Source organism: Lonchura striata, chromosome 4, assembly GCF_046129695.1.
Source record: "Lonchura striata isolate bLonStr1 chromosome 4, bLonStr1.mat, whole genome shotgun sequence".
NCBI lineage: Eukaryota > Metazoa > Chordata > Aves > Passeriformes > Estrildidae > Lonchura > Lonchura striata.
This window is the reverse complement of record NC_134606.1, coordinates 71,987,655-72,009,896: the sequence shown is the minus strand read 5'-3', so window position 1 is coordinate 72,009,896 and position 22,242 is coordinate 71,987,655. Positions and strand designations below refer to the sequence as shown.

General features: G+C 44.3%; 2 protein-coding genes across 5 annotated transcripts; one reads left to right on the top strand and one right to left on the bottom strand.

The window, feature by feature from the left end:
• The first annotated feature begins 778 nt into the window (after positions 1-778).
• Positions 779-13,566, top strand: AP1AR (adaptor related protein complex 1 associated regulatory protein). Of its 4 annotated transcripts, none has more exons than XM_021531566.2 (10): positions 779-1,010; positions 4,152-4,200; positions 4,746-4,772; positions 5,198-5,223; positions 5,609-5,705; positions 6,408-6,506; positions 8,362-8,420; positions 9,329-9,402; positions 10,144-10,272; positions 11,145-13,566. In XM_021531566.2, exons 1-10 carry the CDS (start codon positions 934-936, stop codon positions 11,408-11,410), a joined length of 903 nt encoding a protein of 300 aa, XP_021387241.1. In that variant the 5' UTR covers positions 779-933; the 3' UTR covers positions 11,411-13,566. The 4 variants fall into 4 exon arrangements, with proteins under 4 accessions (XP_021387241.1, XP_021387239.1, XP_021387243.1 ...); XM_021531564.2 differs by having other exon boundaries at positions 8,359-8,420; XM_021531568.2 differs by lacking the exon at positions 6,408-6,506.
• Positions 13,567-13,785: 219 nt separating this feature from the next.
• Positions 13,786-17,889, bottom strand: TIFA (TRAF interacting protein with forkhead associated domain). Its single transcript, XM_021531563.3, has 3 exons — positions 17,850-17,889; positions 17,533-17,632; positions 13,786-15,711 (listed from the first exon to the last, which is right to left on the bottom strand). Exon 3 carries the CDS (start codon positions 15,657-15,659, stop codon positions 15,096-15,098), a length of 564 nt encoding a protein of 187 aa, XP_021387238.2. The 5' UTR covers positions 15,660-15,711; positions 17,533-17,632; positions 17,850-17,889; the 3' UTR covers positions 13,786-15,095.
• Positions 17,890-22,242: the final 4,353 nt, after the last annotated feature.

The following is a 22,242-nucleotide window of genomic DNA, read 5'->3' as shown; positions in this document are numbered from 1 at the left end:
CTGACTTGGAATCCAATTAACCCTTCCACTGCTGAGAGACTTTTGGACCCGTTAAAAGAAAGGAGCAATCCACGTCTTTGTAATGACACCATTAATTTACCACGGACGAGGGGGAGTGGGGTCAAACCGAAAGAGAGTAGATTGCATATTAAACTGGAGATTAGGAAGAAACTCCTCGCTGTGAGGGTGGAGAGCCCCTGGTTGCCCAGAGAAGCTGTGGCTGCCCCATCCCTGGAAGAGCCCAGGACCAGGCTGGACGGGACTTGGAACAATCTGAGATAGGGGAAGGTGTTGCTGCCCACGGCAGGGAGTTGGAAGAAGATGGGCTTGGAGGTCCCTTCAAACCCAAACCATTCTGCGGTTCCGTGATTCTGCGTTCCCACGTGGCAGTGTGGAGCTGCGGTTTAAGAAGCCAGAGAGAGCAAGAATGAGTGGAGAACCTCGCTAAACCACACCGTGCCTGCGCTCCAGGTGTGCTCCAGGTGTTGCTACCTCGATGGCACTGACCCAGTCACGGCTCGATAATTGGGGGGACACCCCTTTTTCCCACTCATAATAACAGGGACCTTGAGCGGGATTCCTCTCCTTTCAAAACGCCATTTTCCATCCTGCCCACGGGGACCCTGCCACACGTTCCTCCTGTCAAAGCACGGGCTACCGTGAGACGACCCCGCCGCGCAGGGCCCCGGGGGAAGCCGCTTTTGGGGCGGGATCCTGCCGGGCTGGGACGGTCCCGGCGAGGGGCGGGCCGATGTCGCCGGTGACGCCGGCGGCAGGGGCGGTGCCGGCGGTCGGGGCGAGCACCGCCCGTGCCTGCGCAGCCATGAGGCTGTGCCGGCCCTTTGTTGCCGGGGGTCCGCGGCCGCCCCTCCCCACGGCCGGGGCGGCCTGAGCCCGCCGGGAGGCAGCAGGAGCTGCGGCCAGCAGGATGCCATGGGGAACTGCTGGGCGCAGTGGTGCTGCGGGCTGTTCTTCCGGAGGGATCCCGGCCGCATCCAGCGCGGCGGAGGGTGAGCAGCAGCCAGCGCGGCTGCCCCTTTCCCCTCCCCGGGGCGGGGAGGTGCCGGGCCCGGCGGCTCCGCCTTCCCCGTGGGGCAGGAGCGGGTGGCAGGGTGGGCAGGGATGCGGGGTCTGGGCGCGCCCGGCGCCCGTTCCTTTCGGGAGCCGCGGCATCCCGGAGGATGGAGGCGCCGGGAGCCCGCCGGGCTCGGCGCGGTTCGTGCTGTCGGGGCTCATGCGCTTCCAGGGTCACCGGCTCCTTAGCCCCGGTGTTTTTCCGGCAGGAGATGCCCAGAGGGGTTTTTCAGGTCAGTCGCCGAAAGCCGTGCAGGCGGCCGTGCTTGTGCGAAAGATGGAAAAAAAAACCTCGGTTTTCTGCAATGTGATCTCGTCTTCGCTGTGAGTCAGAGGCTGAGACGCTGTTGGGATAAATCAGGAGCAGAATGGTTCAGATGAACTCATGTCTGTTGCAGAACGGTTCAAATTCTTATCTCTTGGAAACGTGTGACAACCAGTTCACGGAAAAGCGCTCTGCAAACGGGAAGTGCTTGAGGTTTTCCCATATCCTGCCCAGTACTGGATCACTTACTTCTGATGTGTTAGGACAGAAATGGTTCTCAGCAGATCTGCTGAGCAGTTTACATGATGCAAGCTCGTGGCCTCTTGCTGCACATCAGCTCTGGCAGGCAAGTCTCACCTTCCAGACAAGCTGCTTCTCAGAGACAGGGGTGAAAATCCAGAGCAGTTCACGTAGAGGATACCTGCTTGTATTTTTAGTGCTCCACCAGAGGGGATGAGAACACTTCCAATGCCTTGACAGCTGGCACTGAAGCAGCAGTTTGTTGTGCTTTGAGAACACCAGGCAGTACTTGAAAGCTTCTTCCTGCACAACTTGAAAGCTTCTTCTTCCTGTGTGTTTTGCTGAGTCTTCTTCTACATGCCAATACCCCTTTTTTCAGCAGGGAAATCTAGTGACAGCTTTAGTGACAAAAAATTTAGTGGCAATCACTGCATATGTTGTTAGTCCAATAGCAGGCTGTCCTTACCAGTGAAACAAATCTTACTGCCTGCTGCGGGATTGTCTAATTGTCCAGGTGTTGCACAAGCTGCAGTGAAAGTCTGAGGCATATAAAATGTACAGAGAACTGCTGGCCTCTGTGTTTCAGAGCAGGTTTGTTTTCTGGGTGTGGTGGTGGTAGTTTACAGAGCAGTATCAGTGTTGAGGTTATTCTCCTACCACTCAGCAGGGAATTCTGTTAAAACCAAAACTGTAAAATACGGCGTATTGTAAAGTTTGCAAGTGAGATTGATACCACATTGTCCACATTTGGCTGTTTCTGGAACACCATAATGTAAAAATGTAGCTTATCAACTTAATGATTATTTTAATCACTCAGATCCTCCCCCCACCCCAGCTTCATTATCTTTATATGCTCCAAGATTTGCCTGTAAGAGATAAACTCCTTATTAAACAACTAAGTATAGAGTTTTTAGTAAGTGTTTTTAAAAGTAGAGCTTAAGTGAGAATTATAAAAAGTGCAAACACTTTCATAGGTTGCTAATACTTCACATGAAGTTTTGGGTAGTGGTGAAGCTGATGGGTCTTCTGTTTGTTGTCCTACTGACCTCAAGCTTCTGTAATTCTGCGATTTTTGAGCTCAAACTCTGGCACAGAATTCAGTTTTCTGGGACTGATGCCCTGTTCAGCAAGCAGCTGAAGGAGCTGCTGAAAGAGTAGCTCTTCTAAAGCTGGCTTTGCTGTTGGGCTGCTTGTGATGACACTTAGGGAGCTTGCAGTGCATTTAGTTTGCTGCTCAGTTCTTGCAGCTAAGCTGACTGCAGCTCTAGTGCTTGGGAAGTTGGAAGTAGTTTACCTAAAGCCTGGTGCTGCAGACTGGAATGACACGTTTGGTAACAGTGTAGATGGCCCTGGAACAATTTCCTGTCCAGAGTGCTGTTAGATGAGATGCTTAATGTTATTGGCTCCTACACACCAAATTACAGAGAAGGGCAGCAGTGAAAATACTCTAAGTGCTCATGCCACATGTCCCAATTATCTTTGTCACGTACTACTTGATTTCCAGAGAGGAAAGTGGCCTTTCCTCTTTGCTTTCCCAGCAGTGAATTCTCTGGAAAAGGTTCTTTAGTGGCAGGAAAGGTTGTGCAAGAAGGAACCAGTGGGTAGTGCAACAAGTTGCCAGGGGAGACACTCCCTTCACTGGCTTCCAAAGGAAAATGAGATGGAGATGAAACAGGATACAGTTAAAACAATTCAGGCTTTGGCTGGTGTGTCACAGGGTTGGTGTTGGTTGCAAGTGCTGAACGATCTTTTCATGCAAGTGTAGAAATCCCTGAGGCCCTGGCTTTATTCCTTGCACCAGTCAGCACTGGTAACTGGAAACCCTGGTTTTGGAAACAGCTCGATGAAATGGATGTTGCACTGAAGAGTGTTTACATTAGAATGTTCTTCTGGATGATGGCCAAACCTCCTTGGCTAGGTAAAAATGTGTTCAGGTAACTTAACACTGTGTTGGGTTTTGTAGAGGACAGAGCTAACTGTCCTCTGCAAAAAAATTAAAATAAAATAGGAAGAATTCTTAATAAAGAATCAGGGGAAGAAACCCTGTATAAAATTAGAGTGTGATAATTTTTTTTTTAAGCTTAAAAGAGTTTCCTTGACCTCTTATTGGGTGTTTTTCTCTGAGGCTCAGCCAAGCTGTCAAAATAGATTGTATTGTTTCACACTGATGAGGTACAAGATGCCAGGAAAGAGTTAAGTGCCGTGGTGAGCAACAGCATTTTCAGAAGTTGCCTGGAACAATGTTTTTTTCTAGGAAAAATGTATTACAGGGATTGCAGAACATGCTAATAGTCTGTAAATGTCAAGTCCAGCATCCTGACAGTGATTTCATCTCTCGGGATTTTGTTTTCTTCCCCAGTTCTACAGAGGATGTTTACATGCTTTTGCCTCTGTCTGCTGTAGTAGGGATGCAGAGCTCCAGTTAATAAGTCAATGTGCTAAACACATGAAGATTTTGTTGTTATTTTATGTTTAACATATTTTAAAATCTATTTTAAATTCTCAGGCTCATTTACCTTCTGCTGTATATGGAAAAGTCTTCTGCAGTCTAACTGTAAACTTATTTTTCCAGATCCAAGTATTTTAGAACATGTTCAACAGGAGAACACTTCACTATAGAGGTGAGTACTTAGATTTTTAGCTATTTAAGAAAAAGTGGGAAAAGCTGAATCCTAGCAATGCCTTTAACACTTTCTGCAGTTAACGAATACTGAAATATTCTGGGATATTCCAGCCCAGATTGCAAAAAGGAGGTGCTGTTCTCCTCCCAGATTTTAGCTCAGTAAGGAGTTTTGCTGTAGGTACTGACCTCTGTTTCTGATGCACTGACTAGATTTAAGATTACTATACTGAAAACCAGTGCAGAGGATTTCTATTTGCTTTTTTTTTTTTTCTTTTTATGTGACAGCTGAACTTCTGCTGGATGAGTTTGTGCAGCTTAGAATGCTTGTTATTTAATTAGGACTCTTCTCCTTTTAGGAGGAGAGACATTGGTAAGAAGGTCCAACTCTAAAAATAAAATACCTCTGAAAGTAGGGTTACAGTCCCACTGTTAGAATTGGAGTACTGTTTTTACAAGACACATCAAATATGCAATCATATTTGCTGTGTGTCTTTAGTGACTCATTATATTGAGCTGTAAAAATTATTTCTTTTTCCTCTGCAGTTTGAGAACCTGGTGGAAAGTGATGAGGTGAGTACCTGGGGCATTATGTGGAACCTGCTTGTAAAATCCTTAAAAATTTTGAATCTTCCTCCTACTTTAAGCTGAGCTATAGACTTAAATCATGGGATTTTTTTTTTTTTACTTTCAGTTTTCCTTGCACTGGAAATATGAATTTAAGGCTTTGTATAAAGATCTAAGAGATTGGTTTTGGAGAGTATGGGAAATAACCCATTAAGGAAGGGGGCACTATGGACTTTGGGAAGAAAGAAAAGAAGAGGTGTGGGGGGAAAGTGTGTTTGGAAAGACTCAAAGGAGAATTTGCTCCTGCATAAGACTCAGCAAGTATCCTCAGTCTGAGACAGAAATGGACGTGGGTTGCTCTGCTAAGGGAAGTTCTGGAAGTGCTCTGTATTTACAAAAATCAGACTTTTCTTCTTTATTTATTTTAACAGGGGGAAAGCCCAGGAAGCAGTCACAGGTAAGACTTTGAGACTGAGGACCTCTCCTTCCCTCTGCTGTCCCACTGTGAACACTAAACAAAATGGAGTAAGGGAAAAATGAGGGACAAAAACAAGTAAGGAAAAAAAAAAAGTGAGATATGGACTGCAGTGACGGTAATGGTTCTATCCCAGTAGTTCTGTTAGTGGAGATGATTCTGAAAATATACTTTCTGTAAAGATATAAATAATATATATTGTGAGAGTGAGGAACAAACTGGAACTTTCAGGAGGAGCAGGCCACAGGCACAGCCTGTTGGATCTGCCTTAAAGGACTGGTCAGGAAAGTCCACACAGACAAGTCAAAGTGCAGATGTGGGTTGTCATGCATGAATAATAGATGGAGCTTTTTTTGTGTTTCCCCAGGCCTCTGACTGAGGAAGAAATTGCAGACCTGAAAGAGAGACACTACGACTCCATCGCTGAAAAGCAGAGAGTTGTTGATTTGAAGCTTCAGACAGAGGTAAGTGGTCACAGTGAGTACAAATGGTTTTTCTTCCAAAAATGTTAGGATGAGTCATGGACACTAGGAGATTCCACTCACATGGAACAATTGGGTTTTGTTCATCAGTTGGTATTTTTTAGCCTACTAGGTGCACAAATTACTTGTTTTTAATAGCTCTTAGCTGAAAAATGGAATGAACAGGCTGGGTTTCTGACCAGGATCTCTTAAATTGGACCCTTTCTTCAGTGACAAGACTAAATGGGGAATAATCTTGAATCAACTTTTCGTGTGCTAAATTTTCTCCACAACTTTCTTAAGGGAAAAAAACCCACATAATTTGTTACTCTGTTTTAGTGCTGCAGCAGTTAATGGAATATGATGTGGAATACAATGTAGAACTTGAATGAACTTTAATCTAAAGTGCCTATGGAACTGAAAAGCTTTAAATCTTTCACTGTGCAGTCCATGATAAAATAGAAAAAAGCATTACAGCAGTTCACTAATAATAATTTTTTTCTCAGTAGTTACCTAAATTTCTCGGGCTGTTCGCTTGCGGGGAGGGAAGCTGTTAAATCCAGTTAATGCTTTAGCTGTAGTCAATTTTGTTTTATTTTGTTTTTCTAGCTGCTTTTCTTTTGTTTTCTCGCACTTATGGTTTTATTAATAGGAAGGTAGATAGGTTCTGCTTTTGTTAACCATTACTGTTTTGTTCATACACAGTTAGCCTTACAAGAGGAGAAGTTAAGACTAGAAGAGGAGGCTTTATATGCTGCACAACGTCAAGCAGCCAGGGCAGCAAAGCAGAAAAAGCTCTTGGAGGTGAGGGGGAAAAGACCCCAATATATATGAGAGCCTCTGTCCTGTTCCCATCTATGCAGACTTCCCTGATACCCTTCCCATCTCAGGAGACCTGACAAGGCTTTGGCTTGCAAAGTAGAGAAAGAAATACAAGATCTGAAAGTGCAGCTGGTTGGAGCAGCTGAAAATCACCATAATTGTTTGAAACAGCTTCTGTCGCCAAGTATAGATTTTGAATGAGATATAATTTTAATCTATAATTAGCTTCACACTCTTCTTATATAATATGCAGAAGTTACTGATCTTAAATGTAAAAATGATCTGTGATGGCTTTGGGGTAAAAATACCCCTGAAATTAAGCACACGTTTAATTCAGACATCATTTAGACTTGTAAAATATACTTTATATATTTGTGCACTGTATTGCTCCTTATCTTTGTGTTTCGTATAGACCCTGCTCTGGAGTTTTCATTTAATTTCTATGTCACTACCTATAGCTCTCATTTCACATTTCTTTCTCTCCCCTTGCCATTTGGTGTGGGAGGGTTAATTATTTCTGACCTTTTTGCCTGCTGGGGTTTTTTTTCTTACCACTTTTGATCTATATAAAAGCCAGCAAAAGTAGATTTTTTTTTTTTTAATCGTGTTAACGGATTTTTGTAGAAGTTCTGTGCAAGAAATGCTGTATTTCTTGTCTTTAAGTATTTTTAATATGCACTTCTTTTAGTCAGGACCTAAGACAGAATGGATTGTAGAGATTTTAATTTCCTCGTGGTGTAAAATTAGTACCACTTATCTCCTGCTCAAACAGCCTCCTCAAAACCCATAAGGATTATAAGGATCTTAAGGAAGCGTTTTTGTCCAGATATGCATTGAGCACTTAGCCCTTCTAGATGAACTGGAAGCTATTTTTGAATGCATCATTCATCTCCCTGCTGTTTGTGGGCACAAATGGGAAAATTGCTTTTTCCCTGGAAGTATGGCAAGCTCTCTGAAAGCTCATTTGGCTTGCTGATGTTGCCCTACTAAATGTCAGTGTCTGTAACAGCAGGAAATTTTAATATGTGTGTGTCCTGGAACTGGCAGTGCTGGATATTGGGATGTGACCTGGCAAAATGGGGAGATAATCTATATTGGGTATTAAGTGGGTATAGGAATCCTGAAAGAAAATCGATGCATGTGTCAGTAATTGATTTTGACAGATTTGTTGACTGTGTTGTGCCAAATTTCTGTCTGTTCCTCTCTGCGTTCTTGAATCTTTTCACCTCTAACTAGCACAACGTGATATTTTTGCTTCCACTTTTTTCTCTACACTCCCCGTTTGCTCATTTCCACCTGCAATTACTATTACTTAAATATCCAAGATGCAAAGTGTGCCAGAAAACACCACCCACCATCATCCTCTTGGGACTGAAAAACACCAGATCCAGTGCAGTTACCTCCCCACACCCGAAGCAAAGAGCAGTTCTCAGATGAAGTTGACAGTAGCAGAGTTATTAATATTTTTGGCCCTGCAAGGCAGCAAAACTGTTATTAATATAGATGAAGCACTTAGTGCTGATGGAGACAGCCAGAGGAGATGGCAGCACTGCTTTGCACAGGGATGAAAGGATTTGTAGGAAATATTTATCTTTTAAATGGCAGGGTGGCTGTTCCTGGGCACGAAGCAAAAGAAATCCAACATCACCCAGGTGTTTGTTGTGCACTGAAAACACTTTAAGAAGAAAAGGAGACAAAACAGGTGCAGTCCTGACTGAGGTGGTGTCCATGTTTCTAAAAACTGATGTGCTTTTTTTGGGGGGTGCATAAAATAGGATGAAGTGTTGAGAGCTCTGAGTGTTCAGCTTTTTCAACGATCCGCTTTTCTCGCTAGCAGCGTAGGCAGCACAGGATAACGCAGAGAGCACATGCTGTTAACAATGGAGAGTTCCAGAGGTAAGAGACCAGATTTTATTAATGAAAACTGAGACTCTTCCCTGTCTGTACTCCTGTTCCTCATCTGGAAAGCTAGGGGGTATTTTGGGCTCATTCTGGTTCACGCTGGAGTTACTAGACTGCTGCATACAGTGCTACTCCCAGCTGCTAACAGATATTTACACACACACAAAATCCAGTGGTGTATTTTAAGAAGGTGTTTATATGTAAAATTTCACCTAACATAAACATACTTTTATTGTTCAGAGCCTGTTTTAAAAACCCAATAGAAGCACACTATTTAAATGGCTTAAGAGTCTGCCTGTTCCTTCATTAATATTCTTAATTATATTTATTTATTAAATATTTAAGTCTTTGTTTCTTTTAAGTCTCTTCATTCCCATCTTCTGTGTTCAATGGTGATGGTGGGGAAAACAAGCTAAAAAAAAAAAAGTGGAGACATTTACAGTGGAATGGTGTTTGAGTTTAGAAAAAACTCATGCACTGAAGACATGGGGACTGGAGGAATTTTGCTATGGAAGCACACTTAGAATAGGAGCTGAGAAAACTGAGTAGGAACTGGCCAGATTTTAAAATCAATGGACTGCAGGAGCAGGGTTTGAACGCATTACTTAAAAAGTGATTTGAAAATTAAGGAAATTTTATCTAAAGTGATGAAGAGAGGAGAAGAGTTGTTTTGAATTATTCAATTGATTTTTAACTGAAAATACTAATAACAATTGAGCAGAAGCATGGACTGGGAGAGGATGTGGTGAATAGGAATAGAAAGGCATTTTGTAGATGATTTTATAAAACGTTTAGTTCAGGGTGCATGTGCTTTGTAGCACAGAGCTGGGGGCATGTGGATTAACATATTTTTGATGGCACCTTTGGAGGTTTCTAAAGCTTTAAAAATTGTGTTCTTGCAGCTCTGTGGCAGAGGAAGACCTCGACCCTTTCCTAAGGAATACAAAATTCCAGTATGAAGCTTTCCGAAGTAGTAGTAAGCACATCTTTAAATGTTAAGGGACCCTGAGGGGCACAGAATGCTGCTTCTTTTCCTAGATAAACACAGATTATTTATAGTTTTATGTTTATGCACACAAATATAAAGTGTGCATACATGTATCTGTAATTTAAAAATATGATCTTTTTTTATCTGTTAAATAAAAGATAGTGGCGAACATTTCTTATAAAACCAGTTGAAGATGCAGATGTGTGTTTATAGCTTTTTTTAACATCCCTTGGCAAAGTAATTAGAAGCATATTAATGCTTAATTTTTTTGTAATGAAGTGCAAGAGGTAAATTTGCCTGCCTGTACTAAAAAAATCCACTAACATTTTAAAGGAAAACAATTTGCTAAGCTTTTATCTGTAAGTTTTGGTGACGGTACATGACAACCACTAAGGTGGAGGATTGATGACTGTGTGAGTAGTTTGGTTTTTTGGGGAGGAGAGGGTTGATTTGGGTTTTGTTTTATTTTTACAAGTCTTCATACAAGCCCAGCTTACAGCTTATTAAACTCCTTTCTAGTTCTAATTAGGCAATATCTCAGTGATATTGACTATTTATAAGCTACTGATTACTCTTTGAACTGATAAAGTGCCTTTTCCAGCATTCCTGAGGTTTAAAGGGTCACAAAGCACGATGAGAGCTTAATTTAAAATTTTACTTTTGCATGTTTAACCTGAAATTCAAGTACATTTACAAATTAAAAATACATTATGGGTTTTTTTTAAATAGGGCTTTCATCTGATGCCACAGTGCTGACACCCAACACGGAGAGCAGTTGTGACTTGATGACCAAAACCAAATCAGTGAGTGGCAACGATGACAGCACCTCATTGGATTTAGAGTGGGAGGATGAAGAAGGTATTTATCTTGCATTTCAGGTTTATCCTGAACTCCAGAGTTAAAGATGTTGACAATTTAAGCTGCATTCATTGTACATTTGTCTTTTTCAAAAGGGAAGGTGATTTAAAACTTGTTTCTGATAGAATTTCTGACAAGTTTGTAATGGTTTAAACTATAAATTATTTTTACTGAAAAATTGCCTTATTTTTGATAAATGTGGAGAGATCCCTCCTAAATGAATTCATTTATTAGGATACTCCACTAGATAAATAAATTCATTTCCCTGCATTTTGTGGCACTGACTTGTAGACTCCTGACAAAAGTAATGGTAAAGAAATGCTGCCCTCTCGTGAGCCAGGAGCTGAGGAAGAGCTTGTTCTTCCTTCCAAAATGTGGAGGTTGGTCAGGAGTCTGACTACAATATTTTGGGAAAAACCCTTATTACTTGTACTGTAACATTCACTGGGGACTTGGATCTGCATTCCAAGGAGTATCCCAGCAATCATACAGCAGTATCATCACTGCTGTATTTCTGCATTTCCTCATTGTTGCCAATACCTGCTCTTTTGTTTACTAAACCTGCAAAAGCTCTTAGTTGAAACTTTATCCAAAATGTTGAGACCTTGACTATTGAAAGGCTCGCCAAAAATAAGCAAGAGATTGTTTTTTAGCCAATCTAATAGGTGATTAATGTCCGTAATTACTGACAAAATCAGAATAATCTTAGATGTCTTTGAGCAGTGACCAGAACCGTATTTAGCGTGGAATTAAACAAACTGAAGACCTTTCCGATCTATCCAAATTCCACCCTCGTTTCTCCTAGGAGAAACGTAGAAGTTAGGTGCAAACTCACCAGGACGTGTTTCTCACGCGCGTGTGTTAAACGCCAGGCATGAACAGGATGATCCCGGTGCGGGAGCGCTCCAAGACGGAGGAGGACATCCTGCGGGCAGCGCTGAAGTTCAACAGCAGGAAGCCAGGGAGCCACCCGGCCTCAGCCTCCGACGATTCCAACGGGCTGGAATGGGAGAACGACTTCGTCAGCGCCGCCGTGGACGACAACGGCAACTCCGAGTACGCCGGCTTCGTCAATCCCGTGCTGGAGCTGTCGGCCTCGGACGTCAGGCTGTCAGATTCCGAGCACCAGGACAGATAGTGACCATCCCAGCACGGCCCCTGCCCGTGACCAAATGCTGGAAAGGGAAGTGGAATCAGCCACAAAGCCACTTGGCTCTTTTGTAACCCGCTTCCCTTTTTCTTACGCGCGGATCGGCGAGCGACGGGAACGACTCGCTGTCCGGATGGATTCAGAACTAAGTGCAATTTTATCATCTACCTTCTTCTCCACTTTTGTGAAAACTGGGATGATTCTATTGTGTATATTTCTGGGTATCTGGATTTAATATAAAACTATCTGCACTAATTGGAGCTTCATAGCTTTGACTTATCTATATTTTAACTCGCCTTTTTTTTCCTGGATGATGATTCTATTGATTTTGCTTTAAAATTCATCATTGGCCTAATATTTATCTCAGAAACAGTCCTGTATAATTTATTTAATACTTGAAGATAGAGAAATAATTTAAAAATATTTTTATTTCTGGTCTGTGCTTTTTGACTTGCTCTTCAGCTGTTTAGAGGGTGCAAAAGAGCTGCAAAACAAATCTGACACATAGCAGATTTTCAGATTTTCCCCTGTCTGTCTAGCTTAAAGCCTTCCTAGTCTTCTGTTGTCCTTTTTCCATTTATTTTAATTTTTTTTATTACTGCACACTAAGCACGGTTAACCCCAATGAACATAGTAAAACTCATCAGGTTAGGTGAGGTACCGCCTTGTATAATAACATGCCAGACTTAGTAAGCGTGTGCTAGATAGAAAAGCAAAAATAAAAAAAAAATTCTCTACATGTGTCACTAAAATGGGAATTTTAACCAGTGGAGAACTGGGAGGACCAAAGTCTTGTTTTCCCAGCCCCCCTGAACAGACCAACCTCTGTTGATACGTGGTCCTTAAAATTCCTCAGTTGTGGAAAATTTATAATTCCACTGGACCAGAACAGTTATGGAAAAGCAACATCCAGTGAACAAAGTGGGGGAGGGATGATGGCTCTGCTGCTGGGGGTGGGAAGAACAAGAACCTAAAGACTGAATTTCTACTTCTGCATTTTGAAAAGAAAGAAGAAAAATTCATGTTTTAACAGTGTGTTGAAGTGCTCTGCCTTTCCTGTGCCTCTCAAGTGGATGGTTAATCCTTCTAATAGGGACTGAAATCCAAGGAGGTATTCATATTCAGTGACTGCACCACTGCTGTCCTGTGCTGTGTGGTCTCCCCGGTATTCCATGTCAATCTTACTTTTTAACAAAAGAGAACCTGCAAAGTACTTGCAGATCTCAAGCTTTCCCCAAAGTTTCAAATTAAAGCCATTCTGCTCTGCCATTATTTTGTGCAGCTGTCTCATTTTTCCAGGGGAAAAAGGGTGACAGGGTTTAACTTTGTTTTGGAGTAAAAGGGAACACGTGGTAAGTAATGAACCTGCTCTGTCAATCATCAGACCTGAATGTGTCGGTGAAAGTTGTGTGAAAAATGTGGTTTAGCTCATCTGAAGCTATTTGGAATATTTGGGTCATTACAGTGTGGATAAGGAACGAAAATACTGCACACTGGGGTTAAATGTGTACAAATAACCTAGAGAACAGATGAATCCTGTTGGTAACATTCCATCTCTTCAGTTGTACCTGTGTCACTGAAAATATTTTACTGCCATTATTTATATTTGCAATACTTGTAACGAGCTTTAAAGATCTGTAAACATCAAATGTATATTTTGGGTTTGGCCTAAGCTACTGCTGTGTGACTTCTGGGTATTTCTTTGTACAATATATTCATATGGGAAGGAAGGCAACTTCCTCAACATGTAAATAACATGTTTTTTTTTACCTGCTGAAACTGTCACCTCCCCTGCCCTGGTCACTGCTTCTCCTGGCCAGGGAACATGAGGTGACCTTGTCCTGACCATGCCTTGAGGAAGTCAATCAGCTGACAGTCCTGCCCTTAGAACAGACAAGCACTTAGGAAAAAGGAGGCTGACTCCAGCTTTTTCTGTGATGGGCATGTTCTGTAGCCATGGTTAATGAGAACATTTGCAGTACTCAGTGCACCACACTGGGTGACTTTTGAAGTGATTCTCTATCTCTGTGGGTATTTGAGAAACGGAGGGATTCTATAAGCAGCTCACGTGAAGCAGTTCAAGGGTACTGTAAAATGCCGATCTGGACAAATTTAAAAGTCATTAAAATTTTCAGCAAGTCTTACATTTGACAGTGTGGTATCTGTTTCTGGGTTTGTGGCAGCCATGTCAGAGCCCTGCTGAATTCCAGTGTCCCTTTTGAGGGCCTGTTGCAGAAGACCTGAGGAATTTGGAGCATGGAGCCCTTCTCCTGTTGGATATGAGCAGCTGTAGCCACACCCTTTAAAGGCAAAATAACCTTCCTTGTGTAAATTATCTTTTGCTGGTCAGATCAATGTAGTCATAGGGGACAACTCATTTTTTAATGTGTGTTTTACACAGTTTATTCTTACCTCAAGTAAATACAGCTGAGCAAGTGATTGTTGTTTGGAAACCAGAGCCTGGTTCCAGGCTTGGAAAACATGGCAACAAAGTAATTTTGTCACAGAGGAGATGAACGAGACAAATCCTACATTAACCTGTGTTTGAGTTTCATAGCCTCTCCCATGGCTTTCTCACACTTGTGGTTGGTTGCCTTACTATCAGCTGTTCCTCCCCTCAGTTATAATTATGGTTTTCTTGGAATGATTAATGCTGAAATACATCCTAATATTTAGGGATGATAAAATGGGTAACTCCTGCCCCAGTGTGTCTTTCAAGCAAACTAAAATATTTGACAAAATAAAAAAGCCAAATGCCAATGAAAAGCTGAGCCCCTGACAAAGAAAAACTTAACTGCAACAACCTGAAAAATGCTTAAAAGACAAGAAAATAATTAAGAGACGTTTGGGTAGAGGAGTAGAGGTAGAAAACTTCCTGAAAGTATTTAAGTAAATTCTTACCTTGGAGTGATGGCATTTTTGGAAAGCCTGGAATAGTGCCAGTGACAGTCTCTTATCTGGATGGTCCTGGAAATAATTTTATTCTCCAAAAATTCGTCTAGATTGCAGCTATATAATGGAGCAAATCCTTAATACAGAACAAAATATATTTATTGCAAAACTAATGTGGATTTTTATAAACCATGATCATTGATGCTATGTGTTTGTCTACATCACAAGCAAAAGTAGTTAACTTGCAAAAAAAAAAAAGTTAATTAAATAAGTAGAAATAAAAAAGAAACTCAGCTTTGAAGCTAATAAAAACATAAATTCAAAAGGACAAAGCGTTTCTAAGTTGCGAAATCTGTGAAGTCACAACCTAGGCTCGCAAAAAACACTGTTTGGAATTTGGTGTGCAAAGCAGAGCACGAAGTACAATATGCAACAAGACATTGTGTCACCCCTTGGCTGGGACCAAAAACCCTGTTGTGCATGCTCTGTATTAATGACTGTTCAATGTCCCTTCAAGGCACGCGGCCACAGTTCAAACCTGCTGCCATGGATCTGAGTGACCTCCCACCTCCCACACCTTTCTGGGCATCAGAGAGCCCTCAGTGAAGGCAGTGGCAGGAATCCATTTCTGTGGAGCAGTGCTGTGGAATGCCTGTGCTGAAAACACCAAGTAAAGAAAACTGATGTGCAGCAGTCAGCAAGCACCGCCAAGAACACTGGGCTGAGGTGAGAGCCGTGTATGTTGGAGACTACAAAACCTGATCCAGCCTCCTTCCCCCCGCTAGTACAGCTCGTTTTCATCAATCTCTGTGGGGCTTTTGCCTTGGGAAAGAGAAAAGGAAGGAGAAATGCCATTCTCGGGTATAGGCTGCAGGGATGGCAGGCACCTTTCTTGTAAGATGGGTGCTTCAGCCAAGTGTAAGTGAATCTCAAAATAATCCACGGCCTCCCCTTCTTGAATCTCTGCCAGGATCTGGTAGTCCCCAAAACAGATGATGCACTTCAGGGGCAGCTCGATTTTGTTCAAGTAAGCCAGTTCCGTTTGGTTGACGGTCAGTTTGGTTTTCTTGCTCAAGTTCTTGACCTCAAAGCCGTACTCCGAGGTGTGGAGCTTCCTGTAGAACTGCAGGGAGAACTGGATGCGGGAGACGCGCGTGTCCATCAGGCTGTAGCGGCAGAGGCTGGAATCGCGGCCGAACTTGGCCGTGTCGTCCGCCCGGACCTGCTGGCGCCTGCAGAAATCCAGGCAGCGGAACATCATCTTCTCGCCCTGGCCGGGGTGGTAGAAGGTCAGGTGGAGGCACGTCACCGTCTCCTCTGTTTCGGCCTCCTCGAAGGAGCTCATGACGAGAGGAGCCCTCAGAACCAGGAGAGGGCAAAATCACGGCGTGGAACAGCTGTGGAACCCAACAAATTGGTTTGAGCGTGGCACTGAAATATTTCCTGTGCTGCTCTACACTGGACAGAACCTGCAGATACCTGACAACAAACATGATGAAAGCACAGGAGTGGGAGCTCAGCAGCCACGACTGACCACTGCTGCCAGCAAGCTCTTCGTGAGGGTCTCACAGGCAGATTTATCTTTGCAAGAAATATGTTATTTAGCAGTAAGATTTGCCTGACAGACTTAAAATGGAGTTAGGCACTAGTGGCTGGGCCTGTGCGCCCTGTTCTCGGTGTGTCCTGTGGCTGGAAGGTATCAAGGGACTTTTACCAACAGTCTGTGTGTAGGCAGTGATAATTCAATATGTTTATAAAGCATTCCTTGGGCTCACTGACCTGACCTGTTGCACAGAAAGTGTTTAGAAGTGACTGCATAAAAAGTGAATGCAAAAGTTGGACTGTCCACAAGACCTAAAAGAGGAATTGTCACCACCTCTAGCTATTTCCCCATTGTCTGTTGGAAAACCCCAGCTCTCTGCTGCTGAAGAAGTGCTAAAAAAATTTACTTTTCTTTTGTTTGATAGTTTTGTGCTGTTTTTTAAAGTTCTTCACATGCAGCACAGAGACCACATACTTATGAAACAAATTCTGTTCCAAGGCCTGAGCGACTGCAGTGCACCCTAATAAAACCAGCTCAGGAAAGGCTGCCATCTGGTTCTCTAAATGCAAGGCCAGCATCTTCCCGCACTAAAACTGAGCCTTGAAAAGAAAAGTCTTGCTGTCTGAAAGTAGAAACCAGCAAATGAGCTCCCAGTTACTCACCAGAGGAACATGTGTGCAGCCGTTTCTCCGGTACCACACAGAGCAGATGTTTCTACATCCAGATTGCTGTAAGATCCCAGTGTGTCTCACACAGATCTGGAGCTCACCAGCTCCATTCAGAGCTTTATGACTGGCTGAATCATCACTGCAATGAAGTGATGATTGTGTTTTGTGATGACGGAGTTGACTTGTGGTTTTTACACGCTGTACACAAACACCAAGCATAGTGCATGCTGGTGTATCAGTGCATGATTTTCTGTGTGAAACCTCAAAACTGGTTCCTCTGCACCTTAAACACAAAATCAGCCACAGTTCTGACACAATAGCTCAGCAACCTCATCTTAGCTACTGAAGCAGGTTGCAACAGCACAGATGATGAGTGAAAACACAGAATTTTCAGCAGAGCTCCCTTTAAAACAAGCTAGGAAATATCATCTGTGCTTTTGGCAGGAATACAGACAGATGCCCTGGTAGCAGGTTACTCCTTTGCCATCTGTGAGCCAAGCTGTGGTGGCACCATTATCAGTCCCTCCTCCTTGTGGATTCCCAGGTCTCTCTGGGATGCTGGAAGCACCTCGGTGGGCCAGGAGGGACCGGCCCCGTGTCTAGCTCTGCCCTTCCTTGTTTTGCACCGGTAAGGGGATATTCCATGAGGTCAGGGGATATTACACGAGGTCATCTTTGGGTGAAGGGGGGAAACCACTGAGCGCTTTCATTATGTTTGCAGTTCAGCCCGCAGAGGCTCCGCAGTGCCTTGCCACTGTAGTTCACCTTACCGAGTTTTACAGACGGCTGCATTAATTTAAAAAAGAACAGCCACCCATTGCTTCGGCAGCACCCACTGATGAACCTGGATCTCGGCAGCTCCCAGAGGATCTCCCGGCTCCACATCCACATCCACAATCACCTCAGGCATCCCCTCACGGCTGCCCAGTGCTGCCCCAAAGGCTCACCGAGGTGGAGGAGCACACTGAACATTCCCGCACGTAAATGCTGAAGGAGTTTCTACTTACCAGAGAGCATCGGCCAGGAGGAAGAAACTTTCTGTGGATCTCCCTCGCAGCTCTGTCGGCCGTACCTCCACCGGAGCCAAACCCACCTCACCATCCTCTCCTAGGGGACAGCGAGTGCCACTACCCCCACTTCCAGAGGCAGCAGAACAACGGGAATACGGGCTCCGGCTCCCGGAGCAGGCTCGGCGCCACCTCCCCACCCCACAGCCCGGGATGCCCCGGACCGAACCCACGGGAAGTGCCTGGCGACATGCCGGCTGCCCGCCGATCTATCCCGCCCCCTTCCTTCCCTCACGGCGGCCCAGCCCGGCTCTCACCTGCCGGGGCTGCGGCGCTCCTCGCTCCCGGGAATCCCGCGGGAGCCGCGGGAAGCGTGAGGCGGGAGGAGCCGGAGCGGGCGGGCCAGGGGCGGGAAGCTGCGGGGCCGGAAGTGGAACGTCTTTAAAAATAAAGGAGAAAAAAAAATATATATTTTTTTTTAAGAGTTAAATTATTTACTACAGCGAATCGCACTATAGCCGCGGGTCTGTCCGGGGTTTCGGGGCCATCTGAGCATGTGCTCAGAGCCCTGTCAGGGATCACAAGTTCGCGAGCTCGGCTGTCAGGCAAAATAATTCCGGTTTTCCCCCCCAAATGAACGCTTCCAGGAGTAAAACGCTTTGGTAAGCGGCACGCTATATGAGCATACAGCAGTTGACCTGATTATATTATTAAATTGATTATTTTTAAATATTTGGTTGCTTGCTTTAAGCAACCGCAGTTAGGTTCATTGCGCCGCCTTTGGCAAATAGCCTAATCTTCCCCTGGCCGATGGTCCAAAGGGATCTGAAAACTTTTCCTTACTTCTCTTTTTATCTCCCTTTACAAATCCTGAGACAGCCGTGGATTCTTCTTTATCCAGCGGCTTGGTTTTTCGTATTCACCTGTGTCACTCCCCAGCACAGGGCCAGTGGCGAAGCAAACCTGTTCCTTTTCCATCCAGATCCCGAATGTTCCGTGTCCTCCCTTCCCTGTGCCTGCACAGCGAGTAAGTACTGAGGGTTTGCTTGCTCTGGCACGGGCTGTCAAATTCTGCCTCTGTTCATACAAACTGCTTTTCACTTTTTATCTCTTCAGCAAACAGGTACATGACTTGTGGGTTGATAAGTTCCCTTGTAGTTCTTGTGGAATAACTTTTATATGTATGCAGCCTACTACGGCTGTTCCATGGGCTCTTCTCCCTGACATCAGGGGAAAAAAAAAAAAGGGATTAAACTGTGTTTTGCAAGAAGTTGTGCTGAAGAGCAGAGAAGGAAAAAATTATTCCAACTTTCTGCCACACGTGAAGGCTTTTTTTACAGCAGGCAGGGCTGGGCCTGTGTGCTCACACAAGAAAAATGAAATACTTTGCTGCCTTCTGGAAAGGCCAGAATTGCGCAACCCTGCTGTTTATTGCATCTGTCGATAGTTATAATTCCTGTCAGTCCTTTGTTTCCGGAAAGAGCCAAGTCCCAGGTCATCAGACAACTTTTCTGATAGGATTATTTTGATACTTGTATCTATTGAGGTATGTAAGGACCTTTCCTTTTTTTTTCCCCCCGTAGGGTTGTGTAACGTCAAATTAGTCGCATGTTCCTTTATTGTTTTATGATTTAAGTATAGCTCTGTGTGATTTTGTACAGGGGAGGGCAGAAACTGGATTTACAGCTTCTCTCTTCAGTAAGTTTCTAGTCAGTTGAAACGCTGCCAGCTTCAGTAAAGCAGCTCCAGGTTTGCCCTTTATAAGAAAAAAAAAATGCAGGCACTCTGTGCCTGTGGGTTTTTTGGGTAATATTCCTGCTAAAATTGTTCTGTGCTGTAGTAGAGGTCATTCCAGTATTACAATAACTTCTTCTTTTAGTTGAAATTTCTTCGGTCGAAAGCGAAACTGTGGATAAATGTGGTTTTTGGGGTAATTTAGTGTTTTTCAGCCTGGAAGACCGAGGTGGTTTAGATGTGGCTGTGACGGAGTGTTGTTCTTCTCACAACTGATTCCTGTAACTCCAGAGCCTACATAGGGAAATCTGGGAAATGGGAAAATACCAGCAACTTTTATGTTGCTGTCAGTCCTAACTGGCTTAGGAAATGGGAGTCAGTGAGGGGAAATGTGTTTCTTTCTCTTTCTGGGATGTTTCATGGTGGGCCAGAAGAGTTATAAGAAGTATAGTCTCTTAATCGTCTGTGGGAGTGGTTATGAGTTGGGAATGCTCTGGTGACATTTCTTGGACAATTGGGAAAAATGTCCTTTTGTAGTTCTGTCTCTGATAGGGCATAAAAGCCTTTCTGTGGGCATTTGAGACCAGCATCAGTCCAGACAAGTCTGAAACTTTCTCCTTATCTCTGCTGTTTAAGTTGACATGATCGAAGTATCCTCACCCTGCTGAATCATCAGGAAATCTGGCCTGATTTCTGCTGTGCTGCCATTTCCACAGTTCTGTCCCTCTCTCTTAAGGTCAGATTTTGAACCTGGCTAGCAAAACTGTCGATGCGGTGCTGGGATTTGCCAGTGACTTCAGGTGTAAAGGCTGCCAACAGCTGTGAATGTTGCGTGTGAGTATAATTCCCGTGGTTTTTTGGTCGCCGGCGTTCCCACTCACTGGCACAGCTTGTCCCCGGTGTCACCAGGCAAACGCTGAGGCAGATGCTGTGACCTGCTGGCACCTCTTGTGCCAAGCATCGCCGTGGGTTCGGGTGCACTGAGGGTTAGTTTTGGGGCAGAAAAGTGCAGAAGTGGTGCTTTACCAGCTCTGGGCACAGGAGGACACCAGCCACATCACACGGGGGACGGCTGTGATGTGGTGAGCTCAGAAAGCCCAAGGGGGATGCAGTGGGTGGGCACTTGTCCCCCCCAGCCCTCTCCATACCCCAGGAGTGTCTCCCCAGGTACATGAGTCCTGTTTGCTGGCTTTCCCTGGCCTTAAATCCCTCACTCGTGTCTTGGCACCTGTCACATGGGCTGTACCTGCCCTGGCATGGGATGATGGCACAGGGGTGACCCAAAACTGTCCTTCAGGTACCTGCCGGGTCACTGAGGAGGAGCCGAGTGAGAGCTGAGTGATTTAGAGCCACAAACCCCAGGCTGCTCACAGCCCTTTGCTCATTCCAAGCCACCCAAGCACTCCGAGCACAGGAGTGGGAGCCAGTAGATGGCAATGTGTGATCAGGCACGGAAGACAAGGTTCGTTTTGGGGGACTTTTGTGTTTTGTGGTAATTAGTTGTAGGTTTGGGTGGGATGTGGGGGGGGGGGGGGTGGTTTCTTTGCTTTATCTTTATTTTTATTTTTAAGTCATACATTTCATTTTGGTAGTGCAAGAGTTGTCGTGGTGCTTGTAAGTTAATGGTAATAATGGCAGTGACAACTTCCAGGAGCTGGGAAAAGCCTAATGGAGTAGGTGACAACCTGTAGTGAGGTTCTGCAATGAGTTGTTACTGCACAGTGCCTCACGTTCAAACAGAAAAGAGACAGGCCCTTCTCAAAGGCAGGTGCACTCCAGAGATATCCCGCTGTATTCCACTGGATGTCAGTGTGAGAGGGAGGAGAGGAGCACAGGGAGGATGTGTATTCCCTGAAGTTTTAGCTCCCAGTGCCAAGAGCAGCTCCATTCCGTAAGCAGAGAGGAGATTTTCCAAAGGAGGAAAAGAGGGCACAGTTCCCTCTGTTTAGTTCCTTCTTTGCTCCTTGTTTACTCAGGAAAAAGAACTCTTCCACTTCTCATCAGAGCAGAATAAACTGATGAGGAATATTCACCTTGGCTGCTGAGAAGTACTCCTGGCAAGATGGACTTTGTTTATATCACTTTCCAAGTTCTCATTTTTGTTCTACATCATGATCTGCCCTTTGTCCTCCTTTAGAGCCTCTCTGGCTTCTCCCTTTCTTTTTCTTCTCAGTTTCTCTTCCATTTTCCTGCCCTTCCTGCTCTCTGCTGTTCTTCCCTCTTACCCTCCTGATTATTTTTCCTATTCCCTCTGCTGCTCCCTCCACCTTGTGTTTGTTTTTTGTCTGGACCCTTTCTCCCTCCACTGCAAAGGAAAAAATAACTTTTGCTGCTATTTTGATAGCGACGAGGTTGAACATTATCTTCAGCAGGCCCCACATTTTACAGTGGAGGCTGAATCCATTCTCCTTGTCTGGTTTGACACCATTCAGACAGAGAAAATTCCATGTGCACACTGCAGGCTGAGGAGAGTCAGCCTTTCCAGTTCCCTTCACTGAACAAAGAAAGTAATTTGGAACAATTAAAGATAATATAAGCTGTATTTTCCTCATATGTAGCAGGACCAGAGAATATAGTGCCCTTTTTGTTGTCTTGTAATTTCTTCTCCCTTTAAATTTGTATAGATGTGAAGGTGTTGAAGATTCCACACTGTATGGCAATAAGAACACAGTTCCATTATCTCAGTTTACAACGTTCAGGGCACCCAGCTGTGAGCAATGCGGCCTTACAGGTACATCCACAACCATTTCTCTCTTTTTCCTCCAAGATACATATGGCTGTGTCCCAAACTACTCAAACAGCTTCCTTCCTACTCAGGGAAGCAGGTGTCTGGTTCTCCTTCACCTTTGATTGTTCTGGAAGCCCTCCCTTGGGGCACTTGCTGTTGGGATTTAGGAAAAAAGGATTTTTATTACTGTTGGCACATAAATTGGCACTGAGGGGTGGTGAAGGCACCGGGTGTTTCTTCCCTGTTTG

What these genes read in the sequence shown, in the direction of transcription:
- AP1AR (XM_021531564.2), top strand. Translation starts at nt 934, where the DNA reads ATGGGGAACTGCTGGGCGCAGTGGTGCTGCGGGCTGTTCTTCCGGAGG. An exon ending in ATTTGAAGCTTCAGACAGAG is followed by an intron (nt 5,706 to 6,407) that starts GTAAGTGGTCAC and finishes GTTCATACACAG; the next exon opens with TTAGCCTTACAAGAGGAGAA. An exon ending in TGAAGCTTTCCGAAGTAGTA is followed by an intron (nt 9,403 to 10,143) that starts GTAAGCACATCT and finishes TTTTTTAAATAG; the next exon opens with GGCTTTCATCTGATGCCACA.
- TIFA (XM_021531563.3), bottom strand. Translation starts at nt 15,659, where the DNA reads ATGAGCTCCTTCGAGGAGGCCGAAACAGAGGAGACGGTGACGTGCCTC.